At 44.4% G+C, this 27,051-nt stretch overlaps 1 protein-coding gene across 2 annotated transcripts in view; it reads right to left on the bottom strand.

Annotated features, from left to right (window-relative positions):
• The window catches only part of LOC124788083 (cyclin-dependent kinase 14), a 709,064-nt gene that overhangs the window by 177,597 nt on the left and 504,416 nt on the right, over nucleotides 1-27,051 (bottom strand). For both annotated transcript variants that reach the window (XM_047255181.1, XM_047255180.1), the window contains exon 2: nucleotides 7,035-7,169. Coding sequence is in view for 1 of the 2 variants with exons in the window: in XM_047255180.1 (XP_047111136.1) it covers nucleotides 7,035-7,169 (135 nt within the window). In the remaining variant the exon portion in view is untranslated. The remainder of the gene's footprint in view (nucleotides 1-7,034; nucleotides 7,170-27,051) is intronic.

Below are 27,051 nucleotides of genomic sequence, written 5' to 3'. Positions count from 1 at the left end.
GATTTCCCAAAACTGAATATGGCATGTGTCTTGTTCTAACTACCGTTCCGCGTTCAAAGTCAGTTAATTCCCGTCGTGCGGCCATAATCATGCCGGAAAAAATTTCACGTGAGTACAAACGACAACTTCGCCAAAACACTGCCCTTTTATACCTTCTGAAGGCGATACTGCCGCCATCTGCAGATGTGCATATCGCTATCCCATGATTTTTGTCGCCTCAGTGTGTAGTACACTGTGTCCTACGCAGAGCTTTTGTCAACGCATCTGTGGGAATACAACAATAACGAAGCTTAATGGCAGTATCACTGGGCATTACCGAACATAAATATACAAATAAAAGCAGAAGCTACTGACTAGAGAAATTGTAATTAGGCATTAATTGTGGATGTGAAACACGCGTTCCGCACTCGTGATGTTTTGCAGCGGCTGGGAACAAGCCGCGGCGCTGCGCGCACAGCAGCAGCACGGTAGTCGCAGTGCGCGGCGCCGGCACCACCAAGTGCGAGTCTCGCCGCCAGATGGGCTGCCCGACCGACCCCGGGGGTTAGCACCGCGGTACCACGTGCGGCTCGCGCACAGCACTGCGTGCACGCGGTTTACCCACACACCACGTGTGTGGCAACATGCTGAGGTCTCCGCTCTGTCGGGGGTCATGCAGCCCAACTGAACAGCTTTTCAGGGGAGGGGGGAATTAGCCGACTGCTGCTCTGAACTGAAAATGACACCACTTTTTAGGATTGTGTGTGCACGATTTATAACACATCGTATTACGAACTGTCCCACGAAAGCCACGTACAGTGACGTCCGCGTCGGCGCCCGCGCAAGGCCTGAAAGAAAGCATGAGTCGAGAAGGCATTAATAAATATGAGGCAGGTGACAGACATGGGATCTTTTGATGAGGAACAAGTAGCTGCTCTATACATAATTTGCGGAGCAATTTTATTTCGATGTATCCAGAGATTCAACCGCGAATTGAAGCACCTAAATAATTACAGAAACGAGAGAAACCTTGTAATAATAAATCATTATCTCTGTAAACAGATTTCGGTTGCCGTCATTGTGTGAGGAACTGATAAATCAATTAAATGCTTTAATTAATTAATAATGTTCCATATGGCAGCGGCCTTTAAAAGTATTCAAGTCTAAACCGAGCATCCTCTTCGTCTTCAGACGCGCACGAACACACTAAGGCCCGCCGTCCCAATTGCCGAGTCTGGGTAAGGTTACGAAATCTCTGTTGCAGAAACGAAGCGGCGAGTTCCACGGCACAGCAGGTGACAGCCAGCCGCTTCAGCACCCAGCAATTTGGCACCAGAACTACTCACTTCAGCCGCAGGGGCGTGAGTTTGAGGTGCCGACCAGCTAACAAAACCCCTGAGCATCGCCGCTCTGGCCCGATTCTGGAACGTCATCTTGGATGGTTCACCAGCTGCTGTTTCGCCCGCGGTCGCATCTTGTCGATAGGATTGCTCCACCATTCTGCGGTAAAGTTTAACGGCTCGTTACTTCGGGCACAGTCTAGTACTGATGCTCCGTTTCGGTCGTTTGGCGATCGCGAGTGCTTCACGAGACTACGAGAGAGCAGCAGCTGATGTTCAGCAGAGTCTACCGCCCAAATTTTGTTCACGAAACCTAGTACTCATGGTTCAGTATTCCCTCTCCAAAGCGTTCTCGGTTAAACGTATATAGCTATACGTGATTGTTATTATACATGTCGTTCTGTGAATGTGTCTATATCAATGGAGTATGCCCTCAGTTAAGAGTACGCTGTTTCGTAATAATTTCAGAATATACCTCCTTGCGTTAGTTTCTAAATTTTTTATTTCTGTTGCGTTGTCTACCCCTATTTTCCCCGTATCTACTCAAATCAGTGTCTCCCTGCAAGTAGGATCGTAGTCCACGCCTTCCCACGGTCTGATAATAGGTAGAATAATAATATGAGGTCCTGTTCGCCTATCGATATGTACCCCGCCCGCTAAATGGGGCGGGCTCTATTCATTTACGCCGCCTGAGATACGAAAACCGTGGCAGTCCGTTTAGGCGAAGGAGCGCAGATCGTGCAGTATTTTTAAAGCAGTGATAGAAATAGATACACTTCATGCAAACAGAGGGGGACACTCGTATGCGCAAGAGGGGGAAATGTAAGGCAAGAGAAGAGGTACTGCGCTGTAGCGGACGAGCAAAGGGGTAGGATTCAATTATGGGGTGGCATAGATGAAGTCTTAACATTGGAAGAACATGTTCGGTAAAAATACTGTCTATTTTATAAGTCATGTGGCCTTGTTTGTTCATTTTGATCAGCGTGTACAACTGAGGTCTCAGCGTATCCTTGTAGAAAGGAACACTCTCTTCAACGTTAGGAGGAAGGACAGCATCGGCGTAATTTTTCAGTTTGTTTATTCCAGATCGGTTTCAGCTACTAGCTATCTTCAGTGCATTATATCCAAGTCGTAATGATTTGTCGCGAATATAATAGCACAGGGTACCACTTGACATTACAGATAACAACCAACCTTTAACTGATGTTTATTCCCTGTAATGTCAAGGTGTTCCTTAGGCTACCGTATTTACGGTAAGTCGTCACGACTTGGACATAATGTACTGAAGATAGCTGAACAGTAGCTGAAACCGACCTGCAATAAACATATTAAAAATTTAAGACCGATGCTGCCCTTCCTTCTATCGTGGATCTCGTTGATACAGTCGTGGAGCACGGTGTTCCTGATGGAAACAAACCTGATTTCCTTTTCTGTAAACCAAGACATCATATCGCTCCTCGTGGAGTTACTGGTTGAGCACCCAGTTATACGCTTATTGTGACTTTCTGTGACAAGGAGCGCTACCTATAACGAGGACAGTATGAGGTAGTAGATTAGGTATTAATCTCTCCTAGAGCCACTTTTTATACTTTGACGTGTCTTTGTGACAATCCCCCGTTTTCTTCCCAGATTTAAATCTTATATAGGCATTCGGTACAAAACCGGCCTCCTCGCCAGCAAAGCTGATGACAATTCTGCTTTGTTTCGAAACAGGTTTCAAGAGACCCTATAGTTAACTGTCACTCCATCCGTACGACGCTTTGTGGCAACTGTGAATGTACGTCTCGTCCACATAGACGACGACATGCACGTCTGTACTCCCGGATACTTCCTGAAGTACGCAATTCGTTTTGTCTTGAGGCTACTTTGTTCCTGGAGAACTTTTTAGTTATTCGTCGTCTTCTCCTATGTAAATCCTAGAGTGCTAAGTTTTGTATGAAATGCGTTTACACATCCTTCAGATTTCATTAAACTCTGTAAAATTTTATGAATCACCTTTAAAGTGGGTCTTCCTTTATCATTAATGTAGAAATTATTCACCACGCGGCGTACGATTTGCTCATTAAAAGTGTCTGAACTGGCCTAAGATATTCTGGGCATTTCCTTATGATATGTTGAAATTCACCTGTATGGGTCCTTTCCGGTTCTCTCTCGATTCGCCGAACGGAAGTGAACGATACGCAAGTTGCTTCGGCCACTCGTTTGAATGGACCATCTAGCACAGCTACTTTTTCATGAACTGGTAGACATTTGCAACCACTTCGCATGTTTGGATATGAAGAAATATGCCGTTATTTGCTTTTTACTGGTGGCGCGTTCAACTTCGAATGTGTTCTCCCAGAGTATTTACTAGTGGAGCGCTTCGCTGACTCCATGGAAACACGTGCGACGCTGACAATCGACAGAGGGGGAGGAGGACGGGGGGGGGGGGTCTACTGCGCGTCTTGTTTAAGGTACTCACATCTGTATGCATGAACTGTAATCGACATAAAAATTTAATTACAACAAGCTTTCCATCGTCCTGCTTTTGGTTATATACGTGAACACTTTGTCGATTTAAAAACAAAAAGCGTCTTAAAGTACTCAGTTACATGAAATCATGACATTATTTCAAAGACAGGTATGTATCAGAGACTACTATTCTTTTAACATTTTTATTGCAGTCTATATCGTATTTGTTTGCAATGATTACCGGTCTCTTTCCATTTTGAAAGATCTACACATCTATTGCAGTTGCATAGCAGCTATTGAGTTAAATGCGCTGTGTTCAGGCTCCATAAATCACTGTCTTACATCCATTAGTGTGGGGGCACTACGTTACGAGGAGTCGGCCTCTGTATGTGGTACATCAAGACGACGGAGGGAAGCAGGATATCGATCACCTAGCAACAATGTCCCTCCAAATGTCACCTTCATGGCTGAACATGAAGAAAATGAAATCACAAACTTTTTAGACATTACCATATATAAAAATAGTCGACAATACATGTTCAAAATATAGAGAAATCCGACGTTTTCGGGTAACATATACTTTCAGCAACGTCGAACACGGTTATGTAAATGATTAGAGTTGCAATTCTCTGTAACATGTAGAACGTCCAACAGAGTGCATTAGTATTGTTCGTGTTTAGTGTTGTTACCAGGCCTTGTAGGATACATAAGGGGCATGAACACCGCTAGGTGTCAAATGATTCATGTGAAAGGCACAGAGATGCCACATACTCTTGTGAGACAGCGTTATCAGCGCCTGCCAGAGGTTTCAAGTAATCTCTTTGTGAGTCCCATTTGACCGGCTGGTCGAATCGTGAGATGTCCAGATTTGTGGGGCATTCTGCTATGGCAGTGGCCCGATGTCGGACTGCACGGTGACGTGCTGGCAGTCGTACTGATCGTCACGTTCCACTCTACCACGTCGGACTATCACAAGTGACCAAGCCCTTTGTAACCCTTTCATAACCGCGTCAGCCATCCGAGAACAAGTACGGGACCCCCTGCAATATTGTCTGTCATCCTGCACCATTGGTCGGAAGCTAGCAGGAGCCAGACAACGAATAACACGAACGGCTGCGTTTGGAGAGGTGCCGTAAGCAAGAAGCAAGGGCTGCTGATAAATGGCGTCGCACTGCGTTCGGTGATGAATCGCGTTTCTGCACTACACCGGACAACTTTCGTCGGCGGCTATGATGGCGACCTGGGGAGACGTCCATTCTTCATGTTTTAGAGAGCACGGCGATATTGCTCCTGGCGTCCTGTTGTCGAGAGCCATCGGGTATGACCTCAGGCCAGGACTGGTAGTGATTGAAGGGATTATGGAAGCACAACGGTACGTCACGGACATCCCGCAACGCCCTGCCTTACCCCTCGTGCGACAGTATCGTGGTGTAATATTCCAACAGGATCATTCTCGTCCACACAAGGCATTTGCCTGTATGAACTGTCTGCGTGATGTTGACGTACTCCGGAGGCCAGCAAGATCTGTCCACTATATATCACGTGTGGGGCCATCTCGGACGTCAACTCTGTCCTATATACTGCCAGTAACCAAGATATCAAGTACCATTACAGTAGTTGTGGGCCAGCCTGTCAGGAGAGGATACAATAACGGCTTAATGACACACTTACCAGCCGTATAAGTACATACATCCAGGCCAGGGGGTGCAACGTCAACTTCCAAGATGAATTCGAAAAGCAGTTCTAAGTAGACATCCTCAATCAAGTGGCAACGCCTTTAAAATGAGGGACGTAACCAAAATGCGTAAAAGCATTTTGAGCTGTGGCGGCTGGCTCTAGGGTGTTCGACTTGCATCGCTGATATCGATATTCGGCTGTCCTGCTATCTTTGACTGCTCCCCCGGCGGGTTTTCCAAGTGAATGTGTGACGACTGGGTCTCCGATCGGCGTTCAACAAGTCAACTTGTGTTGAAAACAAGCCCGCGTCCCTAACCGTGGTGCACGGGCCTCGCCGTGCTCGCCGCCCTTGTCTTCGGCGCGCGTCGGATGTACGGTGCCGATCACTGGGCGCCTTGACGTGCAAAATTGTGGTGAGATCGTCGTCTCACGCTGAACAGCTTCCCAGCTCGTAATTTGCAAGCTCCAAGTTACGTATGACTTTCATTTTGTGTTTAACTAAGAAGATTGTTGAAACTTATTGTGGCATGGGTAGCTGCCGGCGATGATTCTGAACTTGGTTCCACAGTAGCTATTTTAAGGAGGCTGACGTTCCTCATTCTGTTTTTGATCATCCGTGGAGTGTGTGTTTAAAGTCGTTTTCATGCAAATTTTAACTTGTTTTAGGACATATTGTCCGCTTTGGGACTGGCTGCGATTGTGTACGTGCCCGGCAGCCGTAGAGTTAATGGTTTCATCATATGTCACGGCAGCATTTGGTATGTTTATTTAATGCCGAAAGTGCAACTGTAAGTGATCTCTAAATTTTTGTTGGATTTTTGTTGTCTTGGTGAAAAGAGTAGACTACTGATTACATTTGGCAATTTGTTTAGCGCTACGACGCTTTTCCAATGCCTTTCGGAATGCTATGTTTTCTGTACAGTTGCTTCCGAGTCGGTGTCGCTCAAAGAGCAACTAACTGAGAGAGAATTAATTCAGCAAAAATTTCAGTCTTCTGTAGAGAAAGCATCACGTGCCAAAATATTCCGATCTGTGTTTTAGTCGAATTCGTGAATTACCACTTGAAATGCAATACCATCTCATTATCATCTGTTAGACGGACTAATAGAAAACATTTTGCTACTAACAGCATTACACATTGCTTTCTTTTACGTTAGATTTGATTCTAAGGTCTTGGAGACCATACACTGTTCTTTGAACTTTGTTTTATTGTTTTGGAGTCGCGCAAATTACACTAGTGACGAAGATTTGCAACTCAGTGAAATGATAAAAGAGAGAGAGAGAGTGAGAGAGAGAAGCAGAATGTGACGGAAAGACGGTCCACAAAATACGACTAATTAGTATGTTACCAGCATGAGGACACATCTAGTTAACAATTGTTGACTTGCTGTCTCCGTCTTGACACAGTCATCCTTTGCCAGTATCTGCTCTATACCACTAACAAGTGCAGCGAATGGGCGGCCCTTCGTGAAGTTTAGCCAGAAATGCATCTGACGGAACTGATCGATATTATCCTCGTACTATACCATGCAGATAACTTGTGTTGCAAGATGCAGAAATGTGCTAGGTAGCAGGGTAATTACTCACCATATCCTCGCAGGTCCTTGTCGGCGGGGATATTGCCGTTGGGCTCGAGACGGTCGAGGAACTCGTCCGAGTAGCCATTGTACGGCAGTTTGCCGCCGCGGGAGTTGGCCTCCTCGGATTCCTCCTTCGAGATGGCTGCAACAAGAAGCAGGTGCACACGTGTAAGTTGCCGCGCTTCTCCATTACGGAGGTCATATGTCGAAACATTGCTGATAAGACATCATCTGTAAGTGATAGAAAACATCGTACCGTAACAACTCCTCTCCCGTATTAGAGGACAAGACGTGTGAGCTTTATTAGACGGAGTCCTTCCAGAGCGACTTGACATTCTACGACGCATGAACACGCTTAACCTGCCAGTCATGGTGGGTTGTTAAGTTTGAGTACAAGGTATGACGTACTATTTATACGCACGCGAAATTTCGCGAGCAACTGATTGATATAAAATATGACTCTTAGGATGCCATCATAGTTCTACACATGTAGCGTACACTCTCTGACCATTTTGAAGACTGTGAAAACTAGATGGTTGTATGATTCTGGAGTACTGAAATTGTGCCTCTTGTGTTTTACTATCTTTCTCTGCACATTTTGCCACGTCTGTGGTAAGGATTTGCACGTCTCCATTTTTTAAAAACCAAATAGCAGTTATCATGGTTATTGTCTCTTCATACCTTATGAAACACGAAACTAGTACATCTGTTTGTGACTGAATAAATGTGTTTAATTGTGTTGATGGGACATGGGACAGAGTAAGCAGTTCAAAAAATGGTTCAAATGGCTCTGAGCACTATGGGACTTAACATCTGTGGTCATCAGTCCCCTAGAACTTAGAACTACTTAAACCTAACTAACCTAAGGACATCACACACATCCATGCCTGAGGCAGGATTCGAACTTGCGACCGTAGCAGTCGCGCGGTTCCGGACTGCGCGCCTAGAACCGCGAGACCACCGCGGCCGGCAGAGTAAGCAGTTCATGAAGGCTCTGGTGTTCTTCAGATGAGGGACACTGACGATAATTCGAGTCTTCACGATGAAGAAGAAATTAACTCGGAAGGTGAGCTCGAAGCGAATGACGTTACTTTGAAAGTGGCAACAAAAGGAAAAGAAATACCCTCTCGGTATTGCGTAGTCCATACCAATTCTGTTAATAAAAGTGAAAGCACTGCAATTGTAACTTAAGCGCAGAAGTCATGTAACTTTGACAGAGATTTTCTGCTTGTTGCAGATGCAGAAGCACGTGAAATTAGCTTCACAGATGTAGTCTAAAGGCTACCAAAACCTTCCACTGTCGGCGGCACAAAACGATCTGTATCAATATGTATTTCTCCCTGACATGGATACTTACATTGTCCAGTGCGTTTATTATGTACAAATACAGTGTAGTTATAAAATAATGTTTACTAAGAAAAATAAATATTTCCAGTCTGTCGGTGGATTTGTTTACTGTCGCTCAGTGAGCCACACAACAATGCTCGCTCATGTCGCCCCAAGATGATGGGGGCAGAGTGGGCGTATCACATCACTTTGCTGTCAGTTATTCTGTTCGTAATGTTTTTATCAAAACAAAACATATACATTAATACTAGATAGTACAGGCTTCCTATAAGACATGAAATAATCCAAAAATATCACATTTCATCACAAAATATTCTAAAACAAAAAATATGCCCACTGTGACCCCGTCTCTGCTATGTCAGATTTTAGAACTGCCATAATCGAAACACATGTTCAGTTATTCACTGTCACCAAGGAATTTTTCGCCACTAATGTGCATTACCAATTGGTGTGACTTTTTACTCATACTATATTATTCTGTACTGAACATTAGTAGTAATATCATTTTCAAATTTTTATATTCTTTACAGAAACTTTTATTAACAACACTGTTATTCTCGCATTTACGGCTACACAACGATGGAACTTTACAAATACTTTGTTTTGCTATGGAGAGTAACGAGCCGCGCGGTCTGAAGCGTCTTGCCACGGTTCGGCTGGCTGCCCCCGTCGGAAGTCGGATTTGAAGTGGAATGATCATATAAAATTAATTGTTGGTAAGGCGGGTACCAGGTTGAGATTCATTGGGAGAGTCCTTAGAAAATGTAGCCCATCAACAAAGGAGGTGGCTTACAAAACACTCGTCCGACCTATACTTGAGTATTGCTCATCAGTGTGGGATCCGTACCAGATCGGGTTGACGGAGGAGGTAGAGAAGATCCAAAGAAGAGCGGCGCGGTTCGTCACAGGGTTATTTGGTAACAGTGATAGCGTGACGGAGATGTTTAGCAAACTCAAGTGGCAGACTCTGCAAGAGAGGCGCTCTGCATCGCGGTGTAGCTTGCTCGCCAGGTTTCGAGAGGGTGCGTTTCTGGATGAGGTATCGAATATATTGCTTCCCCCTACTTATACCTCCCGAGGAGATCACGAATGTAAAATTAGAGAGATTCGAGCGCGCACGGAGGCTTTCCGACAGTAGTTCTTCCCGCGAACCATACGCGACTGGAACAGAAAAGGGAGGTAACGACAGTGGCACGTTAAGTGCCCTCCGCCACACACCGTTGGGTGGCTTGCGGAGTATAAATGTAGATGTAGAAGTTAGAGTCCTCCCTCGGGCATGAGTGTGCGTGTTGTCCTTAGCGTAAGTTAGTTTACGTTAGGTTGAGTAGTGTGTAGGCTTGAGGACAGATGACCTCAGCAGTTTGGTCCCTTAAGAATTCAGACATATTTGAACATTTTTGAGAATAAAGACTACTACCTTATTTCTTTCCATCCATTCACCTGTAGTTATTCTTCTAATTTAGATGAAAACTATTTCCAAGACACTGCGACTTCAGCATTAGGCACTTTGGCACTGCTATATAAATTAAGCGTTAGTTATACTTCCACAACCTTCACTGACTCATATCAAATATTAGATCAGATAGAAGTTGAACATTATGGTATGTACGGAGATGGAAATTAAAACTCACTGTAAGAATTAGAAAAAAAAAATCGGAACGCGAGAAGTAGGTTTCCTAATGTATTATATGTTGGCCACTGCAAAGCAATGGTACAAGTTGAAACTCTATAACTCGTTACAACTGTGTGCTATATATTAATTCGAAACAGGAATATTAGTCTTCATAGGTAACGCTCTACCACTGCGCCATGGCTTATGGCCCTACAATCAATACGACAGTACTTCTCTTTAAATTATCGTCTTTCCTCTGTCTGGGGTTAGTAACAGTTACTCAAGACTTACGTTTCCTCTTTCACAACATTAGTAAAGAAGGAGGTGATTAGGGCCACTGATAACTGTTTCACCTCTTTTTGCGGTTTGAGAAAGTTTCAATGAACGCCTGATATTGCTTATACCAAAACCGCCACAGGGTCATTCTCAAGTTAAGGATGTAACATTCGTACAATATATATTGAAATATTAAAATAATAAAAAAACATGGCTAGATGCGAGTAGGATTCGCGCTGTTATCGACACTGATACTCGCAAGATATCGGTCCCGGGAATTCCAAGACTGTCGAAAATGTTTTACTCTTAATTATGAAGTCGAATAACAAACGATAAAAGAATCACAAATTAACAATTTTCTAATTTTTTCCTTTACTTGCATTATGAAATCTTGCTTCTTCCAAATTTCATGATTCTATACCCTATGGGTTTGATGAGTGAGTTTTCCAGTATCAGGATATGTGTATCTGTCGTATCTTTTGGCTGCAAAACTTTCATTTTTCATGGAAATCTCCCACACACACTACGTTACTCGACAGCAAGCAATAGCAGCACAGTGCAAACAACAAAATTTCACTAAAATAAACAGATGTTACAAATGTGATGCTTCTGCTATGAAAGGACGAAACAGTAGGTACAGAGTTTTGTTCGCAGCTCTCAGAGGAAGAAGACAGGACGAGTGGGCGAGTGGGGGGGGGGGGGGGGCGGAGGCTTGGAAACGCCAGCTGCGATCCCCTTCGTACCTCGTGAACTCTGTCGACAAAGGGAGCAGAGGCACAAAAAGCGTTTCCTTGTAAGAGGATTCCTGGCGATACTTTCCCTGAGGTTCGAATGACCCGTCAACCTAGAGTTTCGAAATGAGGGGCAACGTGAAAGAAACTTTTACAGGGAGGACCCTGTTCTTCAGAACGATCCGCCCGTACGGCACACCTCGCCGTGACTATGGTCTCGGCAACGGCTTCTGCTGTGACGAATGTTCTCCGAGCCGTTTCCTGGCCTTCAACAGCGCATTATTCCTGGTAGCAACAATGGGAACACCGTGTCGCGGTTCGGCACAGTCTTCCTCTCGCATTTAAGCAGTTGCCTCGCCCGCAATACGGTGGCCGTTTGAGAAGTAGCACTACCTCACGGCCGAATAAGGCGGCGAATGGGGGTGGGGGGGGGGGGGGAGGGCAGGGAAGGAAGCAAGAGAGAACGGGAGGGGGAGGGAGGGAACGAACTGGAGAGGGTGGGGGAGGGAGGGGTGACGGCAGCGTCGGCGAGTATGAATCGCTCGCTGGCTGGCTGCATTCGAGAAAGTTGCACGACATTCGGCAGCCAGGAATTTATATGCGAATTTTCGCAATAAAAAGTCAAGTCCACAGTATCGTATGCCCTCATGATCAGAGCGGTAATTCAAGTACGTTGTTTCTACTAAAACCTGGGAGCGATCACAGATATGGTACAATGAATTAATTTGCAAGGAAATTAATATTTGTCTTAATTTTAATATTTGCCTTAATGGCTGTCTATGAATCTAGTTCTTTTCCAAATCATGGGAGCAGAGTAACAAACACCACTGGATAAGTGAACAGTTTACTGTTTTCTTTGCCCGCATCTCGTGGTCGTGCGGTAGCGTTCTCGCTTCCCACGCCCGGGTTCCCGGGTTCGATTCCCGGCGGGGTCAGGGATTTTCTCTGCCTCGTGATGGCTGGGTGTTGTGTGATGTCCTTAGGTTAGTTAGGTTTAAGTAGTTCTAAGTTCTAGGGGACTGATGACCATAGATGTTAAGTCCCATAGTGCTCAGAGCCATTTGAACCATTTGTTTTCTTTTTTCATGGCTATTTTTGTGTAAGGCGAGACAGCGAAATGAAGAGAAAACTTAATAGTGAAGTGCATCTAATGTCTTTCAATAGCGTTTTCACTAGGTGAAAGCAAATCTCAAAGCACAGCTTCATTATCGGTTGTTATCGAAGGCACTGCAATGTCAAAAGGCTTAATTTGGTAGTAAAAGTTATTATTAAATTTCCCATGAGTAAACTCTAATACAATTCAATAGTCTTCTGTAGATAGTTAAATACAGGGTGCCAGGTGAAATTTGCGTACGACCCAAATGTTTGGTGATAGTTACCAACCATCTTTAAAGCGGCGACTCGTTGACAGTAAGCATAGCCGAATAAATAGAGTGAAAATTCATTACAGTCTGTCATCACGTTGACACAACCGTACTACACATCCAAACTTTAACAAACGGGGAGAAAGTGACTGACGACGTTGAAACTCAAATGCTACACCGAAAGTTCTGAAGTGCGACATCAAACTCTGGTTCTCTGCTGGAAAGGAGAAAGTAAAACACCTAAAAACATTGCTGACTAAATGTCGACGGCGACACTTTTCACAGTCAATTAATATACTGAAAAGAGGAATTCGCAGATAGAGAGGAGTGTGACACCAACCAACCAGAAAGTATCACACTTCCACATTTCAGTACGAGTGAACACTGTAATATCAATTACCGATTTAACCTGTGAATTATTGAGGGGTGAAAATAAGTGAAGAAACGCAGAAAGCATATATTAGCAAATTCTCATTAAATCCGCTGTAAACAATTAAAATTATCGCGGAGTTAGATAAGTAAATACATCAATGAAGAAATCTTGAGATCATTAGAAAAATGTTAGTACCATAAAAGTAAAATAGTATTTCTTTCCTTCTAGCGATCACCATCACATTGAAGTAACTTTGCCCGACATTTGAATATACAAAGTGGTTTACTAATTCTTGGGAGAATATTAGCTCAAGCGGAAGCTGTGTTCGCTTCACGTTCGTCACAGCAAACTGAGGAATGAGTCTTGTCAAGACTGCGTGACTGATTTTGAGGAGAGCTTTTCAGACACAACTGTTACTCATGAAGCGACTTTGTACTTTGTCTACAATCCTACAACGAAATTTCAAGAGTTCTATTTGTTGGTGAAATATCCCCACGAAGTAAAAAATTGGTCTACCAAAAATGACGACGATATGAATCGTGCTTTCTCGATAGCAGTTCACAAAGAATCTGTGCTTCTAGGTGGAACAATAGGGAAGACCGGGGATAGTTACTACATTTTTTTCAATAATTTTTCAACAAGAATGCTGTCAGATAATTTAACGCCATGTACTTCAAAAATTACGAATGGACGGAGAAACTTTTCCTCTCGCAGTCTCTCGCTAATACTGACGGCCCGTCCTCCAGCGAGCGACAGCAGGATTCTACCTTCAGCTGCCACTGTCTATCGGAAGGAAACTGCGCCGCTGTCATCCTTTAATTCCAAGTTCGCATGTAACGAATTGCCCCATGTAACAACCAGCCTCAGTCTCCCCTAAATATGGCATTCCATCACAAAATGATAAAATGCTTGCTGCACCTAATTCAACGAGTTGGCTCTGAGCGTTTCACATCTAGTGATATCTTTATTGATTTTTTTTCTTGTTGCTGCATTCGACTCATTCGACAGCAGTTAATGACTTCGTTAAAAGGCAAGTCTCATCGTTTCACAATCCATCTTTTTCATCAGTTATCACCTTTGCAGTACTTTTGCCGGCCGAAGTGGCCGTGCGGTTAAAGGCGCTGCACTCTGGAACCGCAAGACCGCTACGGTCGCAGGTTCGAATCCTCCCTCGGGCATGGCTGTTTGTGATGTCCTTAGGTTAGTTAGGTTTAACTAGTTCTAAGTTCTAGGGGACTAATGACCTCAGCAGTTGAGTCCCATAGTGCTCAGAGCCATTTGAACCATTTTTTTGCAGTACTTTTCGTTCCCAAAACTGAAAATGCACCAGAACGTTATCGATTTAGGATCTGAAGAAGGCCGAGAGAGACAAACTCAAGGCAATTCCGAAATAATATTTTTATGAGACCTTATCAAGCTGTATGCGTTGCACTTGACTAAATAAAAAGACAAAACTTACCCGACTCTGAGTGTGGATTTTTTTTATTGCCATAGTGCATGAACACAAGAACCGCAGTGTGTACTTACACCGCAAAGAGAAATAGTAGTTTATCTGTTACCCTGTTATTTTGTAAATGAAAGTTGCAAGATAGGATTAGACGTTAATCAACACGCTAAACACAAACTATAAGTAAGGAAAATCGTAGTGAATTTTGTGTCAATTCATACCTCATAAAAAATCCAAAATTTTTAACCAAGAATAGATACAGCAATGGTCCCAATAGGAAAAAACAGTGTGTCAGGGAATGTAGTAAGAACAAACTCATTAATCTCATTCCCTGTGCTGCCTAGATAGTATAATGGATCGTACACAAAAAAGTGTGGAAATAAAAACTGAAGAAAAACTAGCTGAGAAGCAATTTGGATTTAAAAGATATACTGGGTGAAGGTACTGAATAGCACCCTTACGCATTCTAGGTGATATTTATTGAGAAGCGTTAGATGGTTCAAATGGCTCTAAGTACTATGGGACTTAACATCTGAGGTCATCAGTCCCCTAGACTTAGAACTACTTAAACCTAAGTAACCTAAGGACATCACGCACATCCATGCCCGAGGCAGGATTCGAACCTGCGACCGTAGCAGCAGCGCGGTTCCGGACTGAAGTGCCTAGAACCGCTCGACCACACCGGCCGGCTAGAAGCGTTAGAGCTTATATAAGTCTTCTCGTAAGTCTTCTGACCTGAGAGGTCGTGGTAGTCGTAGAAAACTATTCACCTAAAGTTTTGTCCACAACTGTGGCAAACACCTTCAGAGATGAAAATAATAGCGTCAGCATAGAAATCTCAAGGATGTCCCAATTTATAGGGGCATTATGAGATGATGGAGGACACTACAATTTGTCACGGGCGGCCAAGTGCATATGATTATCTCTGACAGGTGACATCATCTTCGACTCCACGTAAGCTGGTATTATTTTCTTTGTGCAAAGTCGGCACCCATCAAGTTCATACCCACTTGCTTATTTTACTTTTTCGTGTCCGGAAACCAGGTCACAATATTTCAGCCCAGTATAGGGCCACGTTCAAGGCTTCTTTCTTGTTCAGCCGTAAATCGTCGGGGTTGCACCTATAAGGGCAGTCTGGTCATGCGAGCAGATGCTCAATACCTTGCACAACGCCACAGTCTCACTTTATCATCCGTAGTTCCAAGATCACACTTAATCATATTTGTCTTCACTTGGGCCTACCCTGTCCTTATTCGGTTCAGTGTCCTCCAGGTCTTCCAGTTGTGTTGAATCCGCTGGGCACTTCCTGTGAAGGTCGGTAACCAGCTGGTAGTTCTCTTATCGTGGCTAAGAACCTTTTACAGAATTTCAATCGCCCGGGTTTACACTCACTGCCAAAAAGGGGATGCCGATCGTCAATAGTTTGTCTGATCCTCTCTGTGAATTCATGTGATGTTCTCAGAGAGTTGGGATTCGCAAACCCTGCAGTTCTATATAGTTTTGGTAGGGAAGTAGGTTTCATGCATCCCGTTGTCAATCGACATGTTTTATTAAGACTTATGTGGACCTTCTTTGCATGGGTTTATCTGGACCATACTAGGCAGGCATATTCGGCTGTAGAGAAGCATAATGCTTGTGCCGTGGTTCTTAATATGGAAGGTTCAGCACCCCACTTGCTGTTAGTTAGTTTCCGCAGAATAATATTTCTGGCAGTTACCTTTTGTCGCGTCTTTTCGCAATGGTACCTGTATGTCAGATCTATCAAGCACCACGCCCAGGTAAGTTGGTTTCTCAGTATGCTCCAGTGTGATACTATTCCAAGAGACGTTAAGTTTACAGTTAGCTTGCCAGGATCGAAGGAAGGCGCTGACTTGTGTTTTGGCCGAGTTTGGTTCAAAATGGCTCTGAGCACTATGGGACTTAGCATCTGAGGTCATCTGTCGCCTAGAGCTTAGAACTACTTAAACCTAACCAACCTAATGACATCACACACATCCATGCCCGAGGCAGGATTCGAACCTGCGACCGTAGCAGTCCCGTGGTTCCGGACTGAAGCGCCTAGAACCGCTCGGCCAGTACGGCCTGCGCCGGGTTTGGCTTACAACAGTTGTTTTCACAATACTCATTTCTCTAAGAGCTTTCTCCAGCTTCTGTTCAACATCCTCAAAACTCCTCCCCTGTGCTGTAATTGCCAGGTCATCCGCATACAGAAAATGTTTTGTATGCTTAGGCATCGTTTGGTCGTTGGTGTACAGATTAAATACGGATGGCGCCAAAACGCTTTCTTGGGCAAGACAATTTTTTTGGTTTCTCCATCTGCTCTTTTTCCCACTGAGAACAACATAACATTCTCTATTTTGTAATAGGGAATCGATAATCTTAACACAAACTGATAGTCTCTTAGCTCATTATAGAGCTTGTGGAGCAGCAGCCTGTGGTTAACTGCATCATATGCAGAACTAAGATAGACCACGGCTAGCCCTGTTATCTTTTTATTTTCGTATTTTTTCTCTGTGTGTTCTGTTAAGCGCAGAATTTGGCTAGTACATGATTTTCCAGATCAAAAACCAGCTTGTTGAGGAATAAGTCTCATCTCAATAGTCTTTCGTACGATTTAAAATACGTCTCTCATACAGTTCGTAAAGCTGACACAGGAGAGATTTTGGGCTGATAGTTCTTTGGTGAACCAGGTGCCTTCCCGGGTTTCAAGAGTGCCACTATCCTTGCGTTCCTCCATATCTTCTGGATCTTACATGTTTCACGACACTGTTTGAAAAGTCGCAGGACCCAGTTCTTTGCGCCCGGTCCAAAGCGTTTGATCTGCTCTGTTCACATGCCATCCACCCCAGCTGCTTTGCCGCTTTTCATATTGGTGAGACCCTTGTTGAATTCCTTCATTGTAAAGACTGTCCCAAACCTATTAGTTTCTGATTCTAACGTCCTGTTAAGTTCATAAAACTTAGGTGCCTTTGAGATTTATTGTTAGTGCTACAGAATCTCCCAGCCAATCATCTAGTCTCGTTAGTGAAATCCTACGTTGCCAGTCGTTCATCTCTATTGATGTTTTCCAAAGGCGTGTAGTAGTTTTATAAGTAGACCATGGCTTATCAGTCCTGAACGTCAGACAGAACCAACTTCACTGATTTTGTGTGTGTTTCTCATAGAATTAGATAAAGCTTTTGAGAGCATGAACTGGGAAAAGCTTTCGAATATACTTAAGGAAAAATCAGTGAACAGGAAAGATGTAAGTCGTCGCTAAGACTGAAAGGACGGACTACCACCTGAACCGAATTAGAAAAAGTACCCGACCAGATACACGCGCATGTTGAAGCGCCGCTTCCGCGGTAGGGAGAGGCGTCGACCCCGGATCGAATCCGTCCGGCTGATTACGACGAGGGTTAGTGTGCCGACCAGCCTAAATGTGGGGTTAAGGCGGTTTCCCTCATCCCACTGGTGAATAATCGGCTGGTACCCACGTCCCGCCGCAGTTACACGATTCGCGAACATCTTGTAACTTTCGCAAACTAACTTGTCAAATGAAGTTCTTCACACAGAAATGCGAAGTGCGCCATGAGTGCCGTGTTATTTGACTCGAAACCAAAACCTCTCGAAGCGTAACGTATCAAAACCGGGTTAGAGAAAGTTGAAACAACCGAAGGACTTATGGCTTCATTAAGTGACCTGTACGACACCATGAAACGCTGTAAACAAAACTTCTGTCAAAACAATGACTTAATGAAGGTGAAATAGAGCAGAGAAAATCGAAAAACATTTAGCGTACATAAATTACTATAGTAAGGCTATTCAAAGGAGTAGTTCTTTCTGAATTTTTATATATCTGATTTACCTTTGCCGAACAAGCAAACTGGCCGGTAAGCAGCATTAAACTGATGGACGTGGTTTCTAACAACTTGTTCCTCCGGTTTACACTAGGGGGTAAGTTGTTACAGTTCTTTTGGAAGACGTAATGTAAGGATTTTGTCCTTGACTTTTTCAATACTGTTGAATTTTAATACAAGTATTTCTATGCACAATGCACAGAAATTTTGCTTTAAGTGGAAATGAACAAGACAACAAAGATAACCTGTATCAAATATTTTAATAATTAAACTCTTACATTTCATTGTACCAGTTTCAGTTCCAGCAAATATAATACGCAGCAGCAGCAACATTGTAAGTAACACCTTCAGCTCCTGAATTAAACAGCTTTATTCGCTACAGGTTCCAGTCTACATGACCATTTTCAGTTACAAAAGTTGAAACTCATATCTGTGTGTTCATTCGCAATGATATACTACTGGAACACTGGATGAGGTATTATCGAATATATTGCGTTCCCCTACTTATACCTCCCGAGGAGATCACAAATGTAAAATTAGAGAGATTCGAGCGCGCACGGAGGCTTTCCGGCAGTCGTTCTTCCCGCGAACCATACGCGAGTGGAACAGGAAAGGGAGGTAATGACAGTGGCACGTAAAGTGCCCTCCGCCACACACCGTTGGGTGGCTTGCGGAGTATAAATGTAGATGTAGATGAACCTGGGCAAACAACCGCTGCAAATATCTGTGCAGACAAGTGCGGGCAGTCTCTTCACCTGGGCTTCCCTAACACGTATGATATTAATTGAATACACCATGATAGTTGTGGACTATGCGAGAATTACAGGGGACAACCGGCATCCCTTCATGACTGATGTCTTGTCGACGGTAACGGTATCTTTCAGAACCATGAATGTCCGTGTCGCGAGTTGAGAACCGCGTTAAAGTGGTTAAAGGGGCACGACACTGAACTCGCGTTAATGTTTTGGCCGCCAGCTCCACTTGATCTGAACACAATGGACGCATCTGGAACGTTATCGGGCGCCAGCTACGCGGCCCGCTATTTAGGGGAATTGTTTAACCTCTGCTTAAACATGTGATGCTCCATGCTTCCGGGAACCTACCAAGGACTCATATCACGCATACTCGTTCAAAGGTGCATCAGAACGCTGTTAAGCAGTTGGTCATACTGTTTCCCCTCATCAGTGTACATCATCACATTATTCAGAAACCTTCCACATATAATACGAACCGTTCACGCCACTGCGCCGAGCGAGGTGGCGCAGTGGTTAGCACACCGGACTCGTATTGGGGAGGACGACGGTTCAAACCGCGTCCAGCCATCCTGATTTAGGTTTCCTGTGATTTCCCTTCATCGCTTCAGATAAATGCCGGGTTGCTCCTGTGAAAGAGCACGGCCGACTTCCTTCCCAATCCTTCCCTCATCCGATGGGGCCGATGACCTCGCTATTTGGCCCCCTCTCCCCGAATCAACCAACTAACCATGCCGCAGCACCTATTATTGATCGTGACTAAGGTTTCAAATATTTAACGCACACACTCTTACTCTTACACTACAATTGGAGGGTGAAGTGTCCCGTTGTGCAAGTTCTGTGCAAAAAAATAGGCCCCATGAATGCCGGTTCGGCTTAAGTGCCTTAGCTTTATGTTTTTTCTCTGTTTTTTTTATTTTAATGTCTGATTTTGATTGTTCTGCTTCTATCACTACCTTCACTAGAGAGCTAGACAAATCTCCCGTTGACTGTTTTTTGCCGTTCTCTAGCCAACAAGTATGGGTTCAGATCTTACGGACTGTGCGACAGACTAACAACGTGCCACCGTACTCCTGTAACAGCAAATCTCACTGCGTTGGCATGATGGCAAAGAGCCTACTGAAGACCAATGCTTACAAAGCAACACTGTCAATGCTACAGAAATATACAGAGTGTACATGTTGTTTCAAAGTCTTTGCATCAAACGTCTAGGAATGATACATCGCGTCATCGGTAATAGCTTTTGTCAGAGACAAAATGCTCGTTGACGCTTCCCGGTGAAGATAGGAAGGAAGACTAAGGTTCAGCCTCCCGTGGGCATCGAGGTCATTAGAGATTGGGCACAAGTTTCGACTGTGTCCTTTCAAAGGAACCATCCTGGCATTTGGCTGAAGCTACAGGGCGCGTCGAAGAAATGTACACACACTTTGAACTGTCATAGACAATTTATTTCCCGTTCTACTAGGTTAAATAGTGTGAGAAAGTAATGTTATGTTTCTTCAACAGGTGGCAGCAGTGGCAAGGCAACATGGCGGACGTGCGTTTGAGCTTTGACGACCGGAAGCAGATAATTAAGTGGTACTGGAAGTTTGAGAATGTAGCTGCGGTTCGAACACAGTGGAGAAGTGAGTATGGTACAGAACCACCTTCAAGATTATCAATTACACGTCTACGAGACAATTTGAAATTCATGGAACAGTGTGTGATGTGCATAAAGGTCGATCAGGGCGACCTCGTACAGCTACAAGTGATGATTCCACAACTGCGATCTTGGAAATGTTTCAGCGTTCGCCTCAAAAATCTTCAAAGCAAGCGGCTCGTGAGAGTAATGTAAATGCTAGTAGTGTGCTACGCATTCTGAAGAAAGGAAAGTTTCGTGTGTACATTCTAAGGCTGGTGCAACAGCTAAGTGACGACGATCCAGATCGAAGGTTAGAATTTTGTGAATGGGTTCAGGAGATGGTGAGACGTGAACCGAGATTTATGGGTAGCATAATTTGGTCGGATGAAGCCCAGTTCAAACTCAATGGAACTGTCAATAGGCACAATTGTGTGTACTGGGCTGAAGATAATCCTCACATTACAGTTGAAAAGGCTGTGAATTTGTCTGGTGTAAATGTGTGATGTGGTTTGTCTGCAAGGGGACTCATTGGGCCTTTCCGCTTTGAAGGTACTGTTACTGGAGAAACGTACCTAACAATGCTTGCCGACTCCATATTCCCTGCCATTCGGGTATTATACGGTAATGATCGATTTTATTTCCAAGAAGATGGCGCCCCGCCGCACTATCATAGGGACGTACGAGCATACCTGGATCACAATGTGCCAGACCAGTAGATAGGACGCAGGGGACCAATCGAGTTTCCCACACGCTCTCCAGACCTCACGCCGCTGGATTTCTTCTTATGGGGCACAGTAAAAGATGAGGTGTACAAACGTAAACCACGTAACCTGGACACACTTTGGAATGAGATTCAGGCGGTGTGCGGAGAAATCTCATTGGACACTTTGGTACGATGTACGGAATCAGTGGTGATTCGTACTCAGAAATGTATTGATGCTGAAGGCCACAAGTTTGAACATTAATCACATTTGCAAAGTACATTTATTTTTCCAATTGGACTTTAAGCTTTCCATTTCCAGAAATTTAACATTGTAGAACGGGAAATGAATTTTCTATGACGCTTCAAAGTGTGTATACATTTTTTGACGCACCCTGTATTTAGTGAAATTACCTAAATGTGGATGGCCAGACACGGATCTGAATCGTCGTCCTCCCGAATGCGAGCTCAGTGTGCTAACTACTGCGCCACCTCATCACAGTGCGTCGTTTAGTATTCGCTGCCCCTGGGTCAAGTAGTTTGCACCGAATTAGCAGAGTCTACTAGCTATGTATGGTTCGCACTACCTACCCCAGTATATGATTACAGCAATTTTCTACAAGAAAACCTTAAGAATCAGTCTCCCTAATCGGGTGAAAACATACCTTAGAATGGAAATTTTAATTTTTCTGGGCCTATCACTATTCATAAGGTGCAGATGACTGAAAGGTAGGCAACATACAAGGTATACACAGTACGCAGAGTACGTAAGCCCTGCCGCTTCTGTGGGGCGCAAACAATACAAAATCACGCCTACCGTCACTGGGAAGAGTCAGCCAAGATTTTGTCTCTAACAAAAGTTGTTCCCCATGACGTCAGATATAATCCCTAGACGTGTGATGAAAAGACTCTTAAAGACCATGTATTTTTTTTTGAGTCATCAGTCTTCTATCTGGTATGATGTGGCCCGCTACAAATTCCTCTCATGCGCCAACTTTTTCATCTCAGAGTAGCACTTGCAACCAAGGTACTCAATTATTTGCTTTATGTATTCCAATACCTGAGTCCTCGTATAGTTTTTATCCTCTACAGCTACCTCTAGTACCACAGATGTTAGTCCCTGATGTGTTAAAAAATGTCCTATTATCCGAGCCTTCCTTCTCGTCAGTGTTTTCGATATATTCCTTTCCTCGCCGATTCTGCGGAGAACATATTCATTCCTTACCTTATTTAGTCCACCTAACTTTCAACATTCTTCGGTAGCACCACATCTCAGATGGTTTGATTCTCTTCTGTCCCGCTTTTCCCATAGTCCATGTTTCATTACCATACAATGCTTTGCTCCAAACGTACATCCTCAGAAACGTCTTCCAGAAATTAAGGCCTATATTTGATACTAGAAGACTTCTCTTGGCCAGGAATGCTTTTGACGTCCTCTTTGCTCCGTCCGTCATTGGTAATTTTGTTGCCCACGAAGCAGAATCCGTCAACTTCATCTACTTCGTGATTCCCAATTCTTGTGTTAAGTTTCTCGCTGTTCTCATTTCCGTTACTTCTTATTAGTTTCGTCTTTCTTCAATTTACTCTCATCCCATATTCTGTACTCATTACGCTGCTGATTCCATTTTAACAGATCCTGTAATCCTCCTTTACTATCTCTGAGGATTGCTATGTCATCAGCTAATCTTATCACTGATATCCTTTCACCCTGAATTTTAATCCCACTCTTAAACCTTTCTCTTATTTCCGTCATTAATTCTTCGACATACAGATTGAGCAATAGGGGCGAAAGGCTCCATCCTTGTCTTACTCTTTTTAATCCGAGCACTTCGCTCTGAAATATGCACTGCTTGGACTCACTCTAACACAAAATACAGGGTTATTCTAAATGATGGACCCATTTTAAAAATTCGTATGTATTCAAGTGCAAATCCAAAATGAACAAGCTTTATACTAATGAAAAGAGGAAGTTTCAAAGTTTTTGGCGGACGGACGGTGATGGTTAACGAAGCGGCCTGTAGAGTTCGCGCGGCAATAAGGCCGTCATTCCGTTTCGCTGTCAGTTGTGAGTGAGATGGCGACAGTGGAGCACAAGATTTTCTGCGTTCTTGAGTTCGCGAAACTTGAGACGCAAATTGTAGCGTAGTGGGCATTTCCTACCAAATTCGGTATTCAACCACCAACTCGTAAAGGCATTAGCCGTTGGTTTAAGCAATTTAAACAGTCTTCAAGTGTGTGCAAAGGAAAAAGCACAGGCCGAAAGCGTGCGTCAGACGATGATGTCCGACTGATTCTAGAAAGTTTTGTGCGCAGTCCCAGAAAGTCTACAAATAGAGCGTAGCGAGAACTTAACCAACTGTATGGAAAGTTCTGAGACTGCGTTTGCTGTACAAGCCCTACCGATTACAACTTGTGTAGGCTGTCAACCCCAATGACAAAGAGAAGCGTCTCGCATTTTGTGGTTATGTGCTAGCAAAGATGGAGGATGGCATTTCTACAGCCTGTAACCTTTAGCGATGAAGCGACGTTCCACCTTAGTGGAAAAGCCAACAGACACAATGTTCGCATATGGGGTTTGGAAAATCCACATTCACCACTGCAACACCAAAGAGACTCACCGAAGATCAACGTGTTCTGGGCCGTATGCCGTACAAAGGTTTATGGACCATTTTCCTTTGCGGAAAGAACAGTGACGGGAATCACGTATGTGGACATGTTGGAACAATGGCTGTTCCGTCAAGTTGTGGAAGAGTCCAGGACTTCATTTTCCAACAGGTTGGAGCTCCGCCCCATAGGCACCGTGATGTACGAGACTTTTTGAATGACTCCCATCCTCAGCGCTGGATCGGTCGCAGGGGATTTGAGGACCTGGCTCTGCAATCCTGGCCACCAAGATCTCCTGATCTCACAACCTGCAACTATTTCTTATGGGGTTATGTGAAGGAAGTCGTTTACGTCCCGCCTCTACCAACCACCTGAACGATACGCGGAGCCGGATCACTGCTGCCGTGCACTCAGTAACAGCAGGTACGCTTTCGTGTGTGTGCGACGAGTTTAGCTACCGCGTCGATGTCTGCCGTACAGACAATGGAGGCCACTTGAATATTTATAACGTTTATCACATTTCTAATTATTAAAAGCTAATTAATTCAAATTATTAAACTTAGTAAACTGATATCAAACATCATGTAAAAACTTTGAAATTTCCTCTTTTCATTGGTATAAAGCTTGTTCATTTTGGATTTGTACTTGAATAAATACGAAATTTTAAAAATGGGTCCATCATTTAGAATAACCCCGTATTAAAAAAATTAAAACAGTCTTGAGCGGATAAAATATTTTAAAATTCCAACGATTATGATATCTTCAGACCGATCTCTTGACATGGTCAGCAGAGGCGGCGGACGGAGCACGAATCATACGCGCAAAGACGCAAACGTCGACAGTGCAGCCGTGGCAGGAAATGGGGAGGTTGGCGAGAAGGACAGCCCCGTGATGCTGTGGTGCCAAGGATGTTCTGCTTGTAGCACCGCTGACGTGGAACACATTATACTTACTCTTTTCACTTCTGACCCCACTTTCCGTTTAGTGCGCGTCCCGTAATTCAGCAACAGGTGAAGTTCTGCATGCCTCAGCTAAGAGCTGGACAGAACACCGTTCGCTTTACGTAGCTTCTTACTCCTCGAATTTGGCGAGTCTCTGTGGGGACGTCTCCGAGCGTACACATTCATAGCTGGCTGCTCACTGAAGACGACAGACACACGAGACGAGACGGGAGGCCGGCCGTCATTTCGCTGTGGCTGTGTGCGGTAATAACGCGGCCGAGGGGAGCACCCTGCCGTGCCCATGTGAGCAGGGGCGGTCGCCGCTGGGTCACTCTGCGGAATTGGAGGCGGCGGGCCGTTACGGCTGAAGAACGACCGGCCGCGTGCATAAAGATGGCGAGGCTCGCGTGTGCGCCGGCTATCCCGCCTCGCCGGCGTCGGCCGACGCTGCTACCCACGCCCACCCTCACCGAGGTGGGAAACTGCACCCAACACCATCCTAGTGGCCGCAACGAAGAAAATTTCTGTGTACGCCATTCGGATCCGTGCCGTGGATTATTCGTGGGAACGTCGGAATAAAATTACTTCTATTAATGTCTAATTTAAGTAACTATCTCTTTAATACAATGCTTACATAGAGTCAGATTAATGTGATTACCGCCAATGTGGAATAACTACTCACAGACAGGTGGCAGCACTAGCAGTGGAGGGTATATAACGGGGCGACGCGGTAAATAGCGCAATCGTTGTCGTAATGCAGAAACGGAGCGATTTCTTTGACGTCCAAAACGGCATAATCATTGGCTTTCGGGCCAAGGGTAAATGTGTTTCCGAAACGGCTAAGTTTGCAAACTGTTCGCTTGCCGCCGTGGTTTATGTAGACTATATCGTGTATGAGAAAATGCCGCTATCTAAAACCGGCGCTGAGACAACTGTGGTGCATCACACAGGCTATGGATGAACGATGGCTGCGGAGAAGTATACGGACGAATAGACGTGCTGCTGTTCAGCAACTCTCCTCCCAGACGAACCAAGGGGATACCAACAGTGTCTCCTCAACGACTACTCAGCGAACGTTGCTGCACATGGGCCTCCGCAGCAGCCGCCTGCTTCACGCACCCTTGCTGACTGCTATTCATCGGCGGCGAAGGCTGAAATTTGCACACCAGTACCGTAACAGGACGTCCACTGAGTGGCGACAGGTGGCCTTTTCAGATGAATCACGTTTTATGCTGCATCGGAAACTCGGCCTTTGGCGTGTAAGGCATGAAATGTCAGAATGCATCTATCTTTGGGGACCATGTTCATCCCTACTTGCAGTTTGTTTTTCAAAGCTGCTGTTACTCTCTCATTCGTTCGGCACTGGACTCATTAGGCTTTCTGGGTTCCTTCTGATGCGAACTTTTCTCTGCCTTGCGTTTCCTATTACTCCGAGCACATTTAAAAGTGCTATCTGCGAACACCTTTTCTTATTTTGTGATTTTCAATTTCATACCAATTTTCGCTTAATATTTTTACTGCCTCATTTAGGTCCTCCGCAACCTCTCATAATGACACCCTAACCAATTTCGAACGCGTTTCTAAGCTACACCAGTTCATAATATTATTACACACAGCTAATTAATAACAATCACCGCATCCGCCTACACTGATACGATGACGTCATAGGAAAACAAACACAGCGCGACAAATATGTATAGTCATGATCTACCACTGCTTACCCATAACTGGTCTTGTAGTCATTAGGATATGAAGATGGTATCTGTTCTTTCGGACATGAACGAGAGAACAGAGACCATCTTCATATAGTTAAGGCTAACCGGCCATTGACCTCCTCCTCTTGCGCTGGATGCACACGCATTGCCCGAACTCTTACGAGACTCGGTAAGATTTTCTGCTGCGAGTAATGAGTGTAATGGGCAGGGACACTACGAATGTAGTGTGTGGACATTAAGTTGGGAATGTGGGTCTCACGGAGAGTGTGCAAGGGATAAATCCCTGCAGTCGCACTATCCTCTATGGCCTTCGTGGCTCAGATGGATAGAGCGTCTGCCGTGTAAGCAGGATATTCCGGGTTAGAGTCCCGGTCGGGGCACACATTTTCAACTGTCCCCGTTTATGTGTATCAACGCCTGTGACAGCTATGGGTCTTGAGTTATTTATCATTTCATTGTAGTTATTGGCGTTTCAAATCTGGTGGTATTTTGTCACCCAAGAAAGTTCGACCGACGAGAGAACAAATGCTTTGACGTCAAAATATTGCCATTACTTTGAGCTCTACCTATGTTTTCTTTTCAGCATTTAATTTCAGTCTCTGTTCATAGTTTCTCAATTTCTTCACTCCCATGGATACACTAACTGGGTTTGCTTTGCCCAAGGTTGCGGCATCAGACTTCGTATGTTGTCTGGGGTGATCT

The sequence above is a fragment of the Schistocerca piceifrons genome, chromosome 3 (genome assembly GCF_021461385.2).
Source record: "Schistocerca piceifrons isolate TAMUIC-IGC-003096 chromosome 3, iqSchPice1.1, whole genome shotgun sequence".
In the NCBI taxonomy this organism is placed as follows: domain Eukaryota; kingdom Metazoa; phylum Arthropoda; class Insecta; order Orthoptera; family Acrididae; genus Schistocerca; species Schistocerca piceifrons.
The sequence above is the reverse complement of the archived record's forward strand: the minus strand, read 5'-3'. Positions and strand labels throughout refer to the sequence as shown.